We start from the raw sequence: 13,013 nt of genomic DNA on the forward strand, positions 1-13,013 counted from the left end.
CTTTTTTAGATTTGTGGTTACCAGAGGAGAGTGGGAGAACTGGAGCAAAGCGGTCAAATGGCAGAAACTTCCAGGTACAAGATAAACTGGGACTGGATATGCACAACAGGATGATGTGGTCAGCAATGCTCTGATGCATATTTGAGAGTAGATCCTAAAGGTTCTCATCATAAGAAAAAAACATTTTCCTTTTTGTGTATCTATGTGAGATGATGGATGTTAACTAAATTTACTGTTGTCCTCATTTCAAAATATATGTAAGTTGAGTCACCATACTGTACACCTGGAAGTTATTCAGTGCTGTGTCATCAATTACATCTCATAAAACTGGAAAAAAGGAGAATAACTGGACTTGTGAACTCCATCTCTTTGGATCAGGAAACTAGAGCCTTATCTGACCAAGTTAAACAGTCTAAAGTGCCATCCTTCAAACTCAGGCTCACAATTCATAGATCTTAAAATATTGAACAAAATGTCCCAAAGTTAGAGACCAAAATACAGTATCATTTGCATTTACTCTTATTTTCTTCAAATTATAAAGCTCTAGCTTTAAGTGCTTTAATTATTCAAATGCATTAAATGTAGATTTCTCATCTCAAATTCTTCCACCGAAGTGTGGAACCCAAGCTGCGGGAATGCTATGCTGTGAGGCCTGGGGCTACTTGCCCCAGGGCGGCTCTCCATCCAAAAGTTGATCAAAACACAAATTCTACTAGAGCAAGAAAAATTAAGAGCAAAACTCAATGCTAATAAACGAGATACACCATTTAAATGATGGGAGCAAAGGAAATATGCCAAAATATCTCTGAAAATCAGGAACAAATGCAAGGGTCAGTTCTGTGGAGACCACAAGGCCCAAGGGTACCAGCCCAGATCCCATGGAACGTGACTGCTTTGGTAAGAGGTACTTACGTTCAAACAGGAGAAGCACGTTAATCTTCCTTGGGTCAGGTATCCCAGCATTTTATCAGGAAAGCACTGCTGTCACCCCACAGTGGTCACCTACACTAGGCAGGAGATATGAGCCACTGTCACTGCAGCCCTGTCCCCTATAGTCACCCACATGATAGTGCATCTTCTTATGTGGATCAAAGAGGTCAAAGTGCACAGATCCTAACTCCAGAGTTGCCCTGTAGGACCATCACTCATTAAGAAGGGCTTAAATGTGTCTGGCAGCTTCTTCAGAGTAAAAAGTACTCAGGTTGTACACTGTGCCAGCCTCTCCTTGGCGTCACCACAGCCACCACCCTGCCTGAGGATGATGTCCCTGTAGGGCCTTACTTCCCAGCCCCCAGGAGGAGTGGGCATGCCCTGGGACCCCACAGGGAACAGGCTGGTCTAGGGCCTCCAAGGAAAACTGCAGTGAGTCATGGCCAGGCTAAGGTTTCAATGACAATGTCATAAAAAAGCCTAATTTTCTTTCTAACCATTCTAGATTTTAGAAGTCACAATAACCTTCTGTTTACACAGTGAATTACTGGGAAACTGGTAATCCTAGAGGAAAGTGACTTCATGGACCCAGCCCAGGCTTCCAGTCAAACTGTGAGGCCAAACCCTTGGCTCCGTCAGCTCCCGGCTCCAGGGAGAGTCAGATAGGACATGACATGCCATGCAGTCATGGCCAACGGCCTTGGAGGAAAGAAGTGCCACCCCTGATCACAAAGACAGTTCCTGTGGTTCCCTCGGCCCAACACAAGGGACACACCAGTCACTCCACTGGAGCATCAAGCTTTGGGGATGGCCAGGAGGGCGGAAGGCCGTCTGTACAGACGATACCTGGACAGAAGTGGCTCCCTCGCTGGCGTCCATCTCGCTGACAGGATGGCTCTCGACAATACACCACAGAAACCCCGCAGGTTAAGTAGAGAAACAGTTAATGCTTCACTTGGCTGCTCTGAAGACAGTATTCTGTACACTGATCTGAAAGGATCATCCAGTCAGTGCACTGCCTATCCCTAAGTACTAGGCAGCTTTTTCTTTTTTTTTTTTTTTTTGGTCTTTTTAGAGCCGCACCTGCAGTATGCGGAGGTTCCCAGGCTAGGGGTAGAACCGGAGCTACAGCTGCTGGCCACAGCCACAGCCACAGCAACATGAGATCCTTGACCCACTGAGCGAGGTCAGGGATCGAACCTGCGTCCTCATGGATACTAGTCAGATTCGTTTCCTCTGAGCCACGATGGGTACTCTGCCAGGGGGCTTTAACAACAGGTCATCACGCAGGCCAGTGAGTCCTGAGAAGGGAGGAATGGGAAAATCTCAATAATTTCTATACTAACCTGTGTGGGAAAAGGGATGGATATCCTTGTATGGATGACTGAGTCACTCTGCTGTACACCTGAAACTAGTACAACATTTCAAGTCAACCATTCTCAGCTATACTCCAATAAATATAAAAAATAAAAAAGAAGGGCAGAATGCTGTTCCTCATAGAATTGAAGGCTATGGTCTAAATGTATGTTTTCCAGGAGTTCCTGTCAAGGCTCAGTGGTTGACGAATCCAACTAGGACCACGAGGTTTCGGGTTCGATCCCTGGCCTCGCTCAGTGGGTTAAAGATCCGGCGTTGCCATGAGCTGTGGTGTAGGTCACAGATGTGGCTTGGGTCCTGCGTTGCTATGGCTCTGATGTCGGCCCGCAGCAACAGCTCCAATTACACCCCTAGCCTGGGAACCTCCATATGCCGCAGGTGCAGCCCTAGAAAAGACAAAAAAAAAAAAAAAAAAGAAAAAGATAAATGTATGTTTTCCCCCAAATTCACATGTTGGAATCCTAAACCCCGATGTGATGGTGCTGGGTAGGGAGGTCTCTGGGAGGTGATGAGGTCCTAAGGGTACATCTCCTGAGAGGGGACTGGTGCCCTTAGAGAAGAGATGAGAGTGCCCCCACAGCTCCCTCCACGTGCAGACATGGCCCCATCCTGGAAGAGGTCTCACCAGCACTGTGAGAAACAAATTTCTGCTGCTTGAGCCACCTAGTCTGTGGTGTTTCGTTATAGCAGTCTAATCAGACTATTACAAAAATGCTTAAAATCTGTCTTCTGGAGTCCCCAGTGGCTAGCAGTTAAGGGTCTGGCATTATACACTGCTGTGGTGTGGGTTCTATCCATGGCCTGGGAACTTCCAAATGCTGTGGGCTGAAAAAAAAAAAAAAATTCTCTCCTGTTTGTAAGAAACTGGAACAAGCAAACCCAGTGAAGAAACATAATCCATCACTTTGCCAACCAGAATCCAAAATACAGGGACTTTTTTGCTAGAAACATTTCAGACAGATGAACTTAACCATTCACTCCTCCCATTTCCCATGGCCTCTGAAGCCCCTCTCCAGTCACAGCAATGGGGACATAAAAGCTGACGAAAGCCAGTGTAATCAGATAACCAACATGTCAAGGAGGCTCAGGTTGGAAAAAAAGAAAAGTGATTAATCTCAAAGCCAGACTTCTGCAAACACACAGAATTCATGAAAGGAAGTGAGTCCTGGAAGGAAGAGGCCTCGGCAGGGAGCGCCTGGACACCAGGTCCTGTGTGGGTAGCTTTCCTGCTCCCTCCCCACTACCAACCCTGTCCTGGGGGCAGGGCTGGGGGAGCCTTAGGTCTCCTGGTCTCCACAGTCTGGGGCATCGCAGTTCCCATGCTTACCCTCCTGCCCACCTGCACAGCCAGAGAGGGGTGCCTGTGAGCAGCAGCAGCTGCAGAGCAGAAAGGAGGGCCATGAGTGTTTGGTTTCCTCCCTGGCTTCCTTGTCTGCACACAGTGTGCTCCAGGATGGAAGTGACAGAATAGCCCATAACCCTACCAAATGTTTAGATTCAATTCTCTACTCCCACAGCTGGATGATCATTAACCAATAGCAATCATGTAATTATTACCAATTCTAAAATTTTAGATATTTGCAATCATACTACTAAAAACAGTAGTAAGAACCTAACTTTTCCTAAGAGTCAAAACAGAAGAATTCCAAATTGCAGAAAGATGCTAAAATAAACACAAGTAAAACCCAGTCCAAAGGTAGCTGGTGTTTACACATCACAGCCATATTCTAACCAACTACTGCAAATGAACTTAAAAGGTAACTGTGTAAACCTAAAAGCCAGAAAAAACAAAAACAACAGATAAAGAAAAAAACCCACGTCTTAACTCAATCCCTCATTCCTTTTGAAATGATCAAAGGTATTTAAATACACTGAATGGCACCAATCCTAAACACTAATTTTAAACAGTTTCAGAACTGATGGAAATGGGGGTCTGTCCCCAGAGCAGAGCTAACCCCCACAACCACCAAGTTGCTGCAGAGGCTGCTGGCCTCTTGGCTAAACTGGCCCCCTAGTGCCCCCACCCAGCCCACCTTTTCCTTCCACATCCTCTCTGCACGCTGGGAGAATGCTGCCAACAGCAAAAGTAACACAAGGCTTGCATCTTGTGCCCCCACCCACAGCATCACCCTCTCCACTCATTTCTGTATGAAACACTGCCTGTTGGAAGGAGGAGGAGGTGGAGCACATGACTTAGACCAAGTAATGAGCAAATCAAGTAACAGACAATGGGAGGGCAGCCACACTGACCTCTTACAGCCCAATCCCTGCCCCTGCCTGCCACACGATCGCTCTCAAATGGAGTTTTAAAAATTAAGGCAAGTATCAACTTCCACCTGTAAAGCCTGAGAAGACTGGGAGGCTCCCCAGGGAAACTACTGAAAAGTGTGAACAAACAGAACCACAACCATCCAAAGCCTCTGGGTGAAATGCTCCTGAGTGAAGAGTAAATAAAAGATAACCTACTCTAGAACATCTACAGATATTTGAAAACTGAGCAATTAAGAAAATGTACAAAGGGCAAGTGAGCATCTGTGGCTGGAGCTGCCAGCAGCAGTGTGGTGCCCCCGACCCAGCTCCCTCCTTCAAACCGGCCCCCAATTGAGGGACAGAGACTCAACTGGTGATCTGGCCCAGGCTGCTGCCCACCCCTCACCAAGTGCTCAGCTCCTAGAGTGGGGACCACTCAGAGAGGCTGGAGCCTGGCCCAGAGGCTGCCAGTAAAGACTGCCAGGAGGAAGGCCTTGGGACAGAGTTTGCAGGACTGAGGCTGCCTGGTTGGAGGCTGCAAGGACAGAGGCTGTGGCACAGAGGCTGCAAAGATGGAGGCTGATGGCTATGAGCGCAGGACAGGAGGCACAGGAGCACCTGGGGCCAAAGGCACCAAGTGCATGGGCAACAGAGCACAGAGGAATTAAAACTAAGGGCTCTTGGGCACAGGGAGGCTGTGAAAGGCAACCAGGAGAGGACTGAGGCTGGGCTGGGCTGAGCAGGAGCCTGCAGGAGAGAGCTGGGAAAGAGAAGCCACGAGGCACCCTGGAGGCCGTAGCAATGATCCAACAGGGCCCTCAGAAGTGCTTCCATCAAGGAGCCAGTTAAAGCCATTTATGCCCCTGAGGATTACTGAAAATGACAGAGCAACCAGCTGGCAGCCAGGGTAGGTTAAGAGCTGGGTACTGACAGGGAAAGAGGATGGGGGGGCCGGCCCTGCCCACTGTCACCCCAGGTGATGTGGGCACACCCCAGACTGCACCCTGATGAGGTGGGGGCATGGAACCAGCCCCACTAAATAATCCAGCCAGATACTAAACAAAGCAATAAATAAATGAATGAAAACATAAGTAAAAGGAATGGTGGGATGTATACCCAGAGTTGCTGCAATACAGAACAATCCTAAAATGTATATGGAAACACAGAAGACCTCAAATAGCCAAACAATCTTGACAAAAAGAGCAAAGTTGCCCGTAACATGCTCCCTGATTTCAAACTATATTATAAAGCCACAGTAGTGAAATAGTGTGTTACTGGCATAAAAACAGACACAAAGATCAATGGAACAGAATAGAGAAGCCAGAAATAAATCCATGCATGTATGATCAGTTAATTTACAACCAAGAAGCCAAGAATACAGAATAGGGAAAGAACAGTCTCTTCAATAAGTGGTGCTGGGAAAACTGGTCATTCACATGCAAAAGAATAAAACTGGACCACTACCTTACAGCACAAACAAGAACTGACTAAAAACAGATTACAGACTTGAGTGTAAGACAGGAAACTATAAAACTAGAAGAGGGAGTTCCCTCAGTGGGTTAAGGATCCAATGTTACCACTGCAGCGGCTCGGGTGCTGCTGTGGCACTGGTTCAGCCCCTAGCCCACCAACTTCCACCTGCCCCAGGCAAGGCCAAAAACAAAAATCAAACCAAAAACTCCTGGAAGAAAACATACCTAGGCAGCACCTTGACATCAGTCTTTGTGATGATGTTTTGGATTCACCACCAAAAGCAAAGACAACAAAAGCAAAAAGCAACGAGTAGGACTATACCAAAGTTTCTGCACAGGAAAGGAAAACATCAAAAAAATGAAAAGGCAAATACAGAAGGGGTGTAAATATTTGCAAATCTTGCATCTAGTAAAAGGCTAATATCCAAAATACATAAACGACTCATAAAATTCAATACAAAAAAAATCCGATTTAAAAAATGGGCAGAGGATCTGAACAGACATTTTTCCAAAGACATACAGTTGGCCAACAGGTATGTGAAAAGATGTTCAACATTACTAATTATCAGGGAAATACAAATTAAAACCATAAAAGTATATCACCTCATACCTGTGAGAATGGCTACTATTAAAAAGACAAAAATTAAAAACAGAACTACCAAATGATCCAGCAATTCTACTTCTGCATACTGATCCAAAGGAAAACACTAACTGGAAAAGATATATATATATATATATATATATATATATATATATATACCCCATGTTCACTGCAGCACTATTCACAACAGCCAAGGCATGGAAACAACCTAAGTGTGCACAGACAGATGCATGGCTAAAGAAGATATGGTCTCTACACAAATATTATTCAGCCATAAAAAGTGAAATCTTGACATTGGCAACATGGATGGACCTTGAGAACATTATGCTCAGTGATTTCAGTTACATGGGCAATCAAAAACAAAACAAAACAAACAAGAACCCAGCTCACAGGGAGAAGAGTGGCAGATGCCAGAGGCAGAGGGGGGATGGGGGCAGTGGGTGGAAGAGGTCTAAAGGTACAAACTTATAAAATGTCCATTTTCTAATGAAAAAGTTTGAAGCAGCCAAAAAGGGGGGGAAGTATGACCCAAAGACCCCCCAAAAAGTGGGCAACAAACTGACTGTGAGAGCAAACCAGATGTTCAACAGAAAAACACTACAAAACAGTCATTATAAACAGGTGCACAGGACTGAAGGAAGCACCATTGAGGAAGTAAAGGAAGGCAGAGCAGCACCAAGCAGAAGATGGGAGCAGAGGCAGAAATGACCAAACAGAACCAAGTGCAAATTCTAAAGCTGAAAAGTACAGTAAGTGAAATTATAAAAATTCACTGTAGGGGCTCAACAGGAGGTCTTAATTTGGAGAATTAAGAATTACTGAACTTGAGGAGTTCCCACTATGGCTCAGTGGGTTAAAAACCTGACAGTGTCCATGAGGATGCAGTTCCATCCTTGGCCTTGCTCAGTGGGTTAAGGATCAGTGTTATCACAAGCTGTGGTGTAGGTCACAGATGTAGCTTGGATCCCACATTGCTGTGGCTGTGGTGTAGGCCAGCAGCTGCAGCTCCAATTCAACCCCTAAAGAACTTCCATGTGCCGCAGATATAGCCATGAAAAGAAAAAAAAAATTATTGAACTTGAAGCCAAAAACCAGAGAGGAAAAAAGATGAAGAAAAATGAAGAACCTCAGAAAAATGTGTGATAACATCAAGCACAACAGCATTGCAAGATGAAGTACCAGAAATTAGCCAAAAAAAAAAAAAAATCAAATATATAATAGAACATTTCCCCAAATAATTGAAAAACAAAAATCCATATATCCAGGAAGCTCAACACACTCTGAAGAAAGAGGCACATGAGTTCCCATCTTGGCTCAGCAGTTAGCGAACCTGACTAGCATCCACGAGGATGTGGGTTTGAGCCCTGGCCTTGTTCAGTATATCAAGGATCCAGCATTGCTGTGAGCTGTGGTATATGTCGCAGACACGGCTCGGATCCCACGTTGCTGTGGCTGAGGTGTAGGCTGGCAGCTATAGCTTCAACTGGACCCCTAGCCTGGGAACCTCCATATGCTGTGGGTTCGGCCCTAAAAAGACAAAAATAAATAAATAAATAAATATCTCTCACACACAAAAAAAGAAAGAGGCACAGAGACCCACAAACACAAAGATCACAATGAACAGTGTTTTGTTTCACCCCCAACTGGGTCACACCAACTGGTTTACCGTAATCCAATCCTGCTGGTAACCACCAGGACTTACTCACAGACTCCACAGAAGGCTCAGCCTGTACAGAAGACACCAGCCCCGCCTCAGGGGCCCAAGGCTGCCTTCACTTCTGATCAAACAGGTATCAACTCAGAGGTTCCGACAACACCATCAGATCAGTGATTTTAAAAAGAACACCTATAACTCAGGAGAGTGCTGTACCTATGATCACAGGTTTATTATAGTATTAACAACTTAGCAACAGCCAAGTGAAGAGATTAATGGGGGGAGGGCAGAGGAGGGTTGCCTGGGAGGGAATGAGAGCTGCCCTGCCCTGTCCCTGTGTCCCTGCGGATGCAGAGCCAGCTGGTCTCACATACACACTCACCACACATTAATGTGTTCACCAACCTTGAAACTCCACTGAGCTGCCTGTCAAGACTATTTATTGGAACTTCATTATATAGACATGACAACTCATTAAATCACTGGCCATGTGACAGAACTCAATCTCTAGCCCTCTCCATTCCTGAGGGTGATGTCGCTGAAAATCCCAAACCTCTAATCCTATGCCTGGCCTTGCTGGTGTCCAACCCCCACCCTGAGGCTACAGAGGGGCCACCATGAGTCATGTCCTGAGCATGATAACGACTCCTGACCCTCAGGAAATCCCAGTTTGGAACCTTGTGCTAGGAATCATGGACAAAGATCAGACACAGCCGTTACTACACACACAAAGACAAGGAGAAAGTCTTGAAAACTACAGAAGAACGACTAGTCACTTCCCCAGGAACCCCAGTAAGATTAGGAACTGACTCAGAAGAAACAATGAAGGCCAGAAGGCAGAGGGGAACATGTTTAAAGCATTCAATGAAAAACTGACAAAAATCCTGTTTCCAACAAAGCTAACTTTTAAAAGTGAAGATGAAATAAGAACTTCTCCAGATAAGCGAATCTGAAAGAATTTGTTGCTAGCAGACCTGTCTTACAAGAAACAATAAAAGAAGCTCTTCAGAATGAGAGCAAGTTAACTCTAAATAGTAATTCAAATCCAGGTGAAAAAACAAAGAGCACTGGAAAAAGAATTATGTAATTATAAAACACAATGTAAATGTACTTTCTTTTACTTCTTAGAACTTTTTAAAAGTGTATACAATAATATGTATATAATGTAATGATGGGCCTATGTAATGCAAGTGTAATTTATCTGCCGATAACAGCATAAAAGAGATGGGTGGGAGTAAAATTGTATTGGACTAAAAAAATGACTACAGATGGTAAAATAGTAAGGTATTAAAATGTCACATTAAAAATTATACCCCTGGGAGTTACCGTTGCCACTCAATGGTTAATGAACCTGACTAGCATCCATGAGGACGCAGGTTCAATCCCTGGCCTCGCTCAGTGGGTTAAGGATCTGGCATTGCTGTGGCTCTGGCACAGGCCAGCAGCTGTAGCTCTGATTGGACCCCTAGCCTGGGAACCTCCATATGCCATGGGTACGGCCCTTAAAAAAAAAAAAAATTATACTCCTCAATATAGTTCCCAATGTGGCTCAGCAGGTTAGGGACCCAAAGTTGTCTCTATAAGGATGGGGGTTCAATCCCTGGCATCAGCCTTGCTCAGTGGGTTAAGGATCCAGCTTGTCACAAACTGTGGTATAGGTTGCAGATGCAGCTCAGATCCAGTGTTCTGTGGCTGTGGTGTAGGCCTGCAGCTACAGTTCCAATTTGACCCCTAGCCCAGGGAACTTGCATATGCTGCAGGTGTAGCCATAAAAAGAAAAAACTAATAAAATAAAATATACCCCTGGAGTTCCCTGTGGCTCAGTGGGCTAAGGATCTGGTGTTGTCACTCTTGTGGCATGGGTTCAATCTCTGGCCCAGGAACTTCTGCATGACTCAGTCCAAATAAGAATATATACACTTAATGCAAAAGAAAGCAGTAAGGGAGCAATAAAGGAACAAGAAATGAGATATATAGAAAACAAAAAAATAGCGGATGTAAATTCAACTCCAGCAATAATACTATTAAATACGAATGAAATGGGAGAAAACAGTTTCAAACAATGTGACTGAGAAGGGCTTAATCTCTAAAATATACAAGCAACTTATACAACTCAACAGCAAAAAAGCCAACAACCCAGTTGAAAAATGGGCAAAAGGCCTGAATAGACATTTTTCCAAACAAGATATAGGGATGGCCAACGAGCACATGAAAAAATGCTCAACATCACTGATTATTAGAGAAATGCAGTTCAAAACTACAATGAGGTATCACTTTACACCGGTCAGAATGGCCATCATTAATAAGTCCACAAATAACAAAGGCTAGAGAGGGTGTGGAGAAAAGGGAACCCTCCTACACTGCTGGTGGGAAGGTAAGCTGGTACAACCAACCACTATGGAGAATAGTATGGAGGTACTTTAGAAAACTATACATAGAACTACCATATGACCCAGCAACCCACTCCTGGGCATATATCCAGACAAAACTTTCCTTGAAAAAGACACATGTACTCGCATGTTCACTGAAGCACTATTCACAATAGCCAAGACATGGAAAACCTAAATGTCCAAAGAGAGATGAATGGAATAAGAAGTGGTATATATACACAATGAAATACTACTCAACAAAATAATGCCATTTTCAGCAACATGGATGGAACTAGAGATTCTCATACTGAGTGAAATATGTCAGAAAGAGAAAGACAAATACCATACGATATCACTTATATCTGGAATCTAATAGATGGCACAGGTGAACCTTTCCACAGAAAAGAAACTCATGGACATGGAGTACAGACTTGCGGTTGCCAAGGGGGAGGGAGTGGGATGGACTGGGAATTTGGAGTTAATAGATGCAAACTATTGCCTTTGGAATGGATAAGCAATGAGCTCCTGCTGTATAGCACTGGGAACTATGTCTAGTCACTTACGATGGAGCATGATAATGTGAGAAAAAAGAATGTATATATATGTATGTGTGACTGGGTCACCTTGCTGTACCGTAGGAAATTGACAGAACACTGTAAACCAGCTATAATGGAAAAAATAAAAATCATTAAAAAAATGTGAATGGATTGAACAATCCAATCAAAGGCAAAGTTTGTCATACTGGATTTTTTTTTTCTTTTTTCTTTTTAGGGCTGTACCTGCAGCATATGGAAGCTCCCAGGCTAGGAGTCAAATTGGAGCTGCAGCTGCAGGTCTACCCCACAACCACAACAACACTGGATCCTTAACCCACTGAGCAAGGGCAGGGGTCAAACCTGCATCCTCGCAGATACTATGTCAAGTTCTTAACCCATTTAACCACAACAGGAACTCCCATACCAGAATTTTTTTTTTTTTTTTTGTACTTTTAGGGCTGTACCCGCAGTATATGGAAGTTCACAGGCTAGGGGTCCTATTGGAACTGAAACCGCCAGCCTATACCACAGCCACAGCCACAGTCATGCGGGATCTGAGCCACATCTGGGACCCCACCACAGCTCAAGGCAACACTGGATCATTAACCCACTGAGCAAGGCAAGGGCTTGAACCTGCATCATCATGCATGCTAGTCGGGTTTGTTAACTGCTAAGCCATGATGGGAACACCCCCATACCAGAGTTTTAAAAGTGATCCAACTAAATGTTGCCTACAGGAGACATATTGTAGATTCAAAGGTAAAAACAGATTGAAGGTAAAAGGAAAAAGATGTGTCACACAAACAGCAATTACAAAAAAAGCTGGAGTGGCCATATCAGTAATTAAAATAAACATTAAGTATTTTAAAGTTACCAAAGGTAATTATTTTATAATGATGTATAGCTTATCAAGAGGAAGATATAACAATTAAAAACATATAGGCACATGGAGTTCCCGTCGTGGCTCAGTGGTTAACAAATCCGACTAGGAACCATGAGGTTGCAGGTTCTACCCCTGGCCTTGCTCAGCAGGTTAAGGATCCGGCGTTGCCGTGAGCTGTGGTGTAGGTTGCAGACGCGGCTCGGATCCCGCGTTGCTGTGGCTATGGTGTAGGCTGGCAGCTACAGCTCCAATTCGACCCCTAGCCTGGGAACCTCCATATGCCACAGGAGCGGCCCAAGAAATGGCAGAAAGACAAAAACAAAACAAAACAAAACATATAGGCACATAACAACAATATAACAAGGAGTTCCTGTCATAGCTCGGCGGAAATGAATATGATTAGGATCCATGAGGACACAGGTTGGATCCCTGGCCTCACTCAGTGGTTTAAGGATCTGGCATTGCTGTGGCTGTGGTGTAGGACAGTGGCTACAGCTCCAATTCGACCTCTAGCCTGGGAACCTCCATATGCCACAAGGGTGGCCCTAAAAAGACAAAACAACAACAACAACAAGATACAAGAAGCCAAAATATAGACAAATAAAAAGAGAACCAGCAAGTCCAACAATAAGAGACCTCAGTATGCCACCATCAATAACAATTAAAACTAGACAGAAGACACGAAAAACACTACAAACTAGCTTATCTAATAGCTATCAATAAAATACTCCCTCCAACAGGAGAATACACATCTTTCTGAGGTGCACATGGAACACAGACCATATGCTAGATCATAAAACAAACCTCAGTACATTTAATAGGATAAAATTACTCACAGTAGCCTCTGACATCAGAGGAATGAAATAAATTAAGAGTTTCCAGGTTGCTCAGCAGATTAAGGACCTGCCATTGTCACTGCTGTGGCTTGGGGCACTGCTGTG

At 44.3% G+C, this 13,013-nt stretch overlaps 1 protein-coding gene across 6 annotated transcripts in view; it reads right to left on the bottom strand.

Moving 5' to 3' along the window:
- TDRP (testis development related protein) overlaps positions 1-13,013 on the bottom strand; it is a 59,920-nt gene that overhangs the window by 17,416 nt on the left and 29,491 nt on the right. The window contains exons 1-3 of one of the 6 annotated variants that reach the window (XM_021074629.2): positions 2,277-2,341; positions 1,777-1,920; positions 913-1,007 (exon numbers count right to left, since the gene is read on the bottom strand). The exons of 1 other annotated variant lie outside the window; for it this stretch is intronic. In XM_021074629.2, coding sequence (XP_020930288.1) covers positions 913-963 — 51 coding nt within the window. In that variant the 5' untranslated portion in view covers positions 964-1,007; positions 1,777-1,920; positions 2,277-2,341. Of the gene's footprint in view, positions 1-912; positions 1,008-1,776; positions 1,921-2,013; positions 2,232-2,276; positions 2,342-13,013 lie in introns of those variants that run through there. 4 more of the 6 variants (XM_084998174.1, XM_084998173.1, XM_084998175.1 and 1 more) reach the window with 4 other exon arrangements.

Source organism: Sus scrofa, chromosome 15, assembly GCF_054392235.1.
Source record: "Sus scrofa isolate SSC_HxYL_T2T_F1_AM1 chromosome 15, Sscrofa_HxYL_maternal_Yorkshire_Landrace_v2.0, whole genome shotgun sequence".
NCBI lineage: Eukaryota > Metazoa > Chordata > Mammalia > Artiodactyla > Suidae > Sus > Sus scrofa.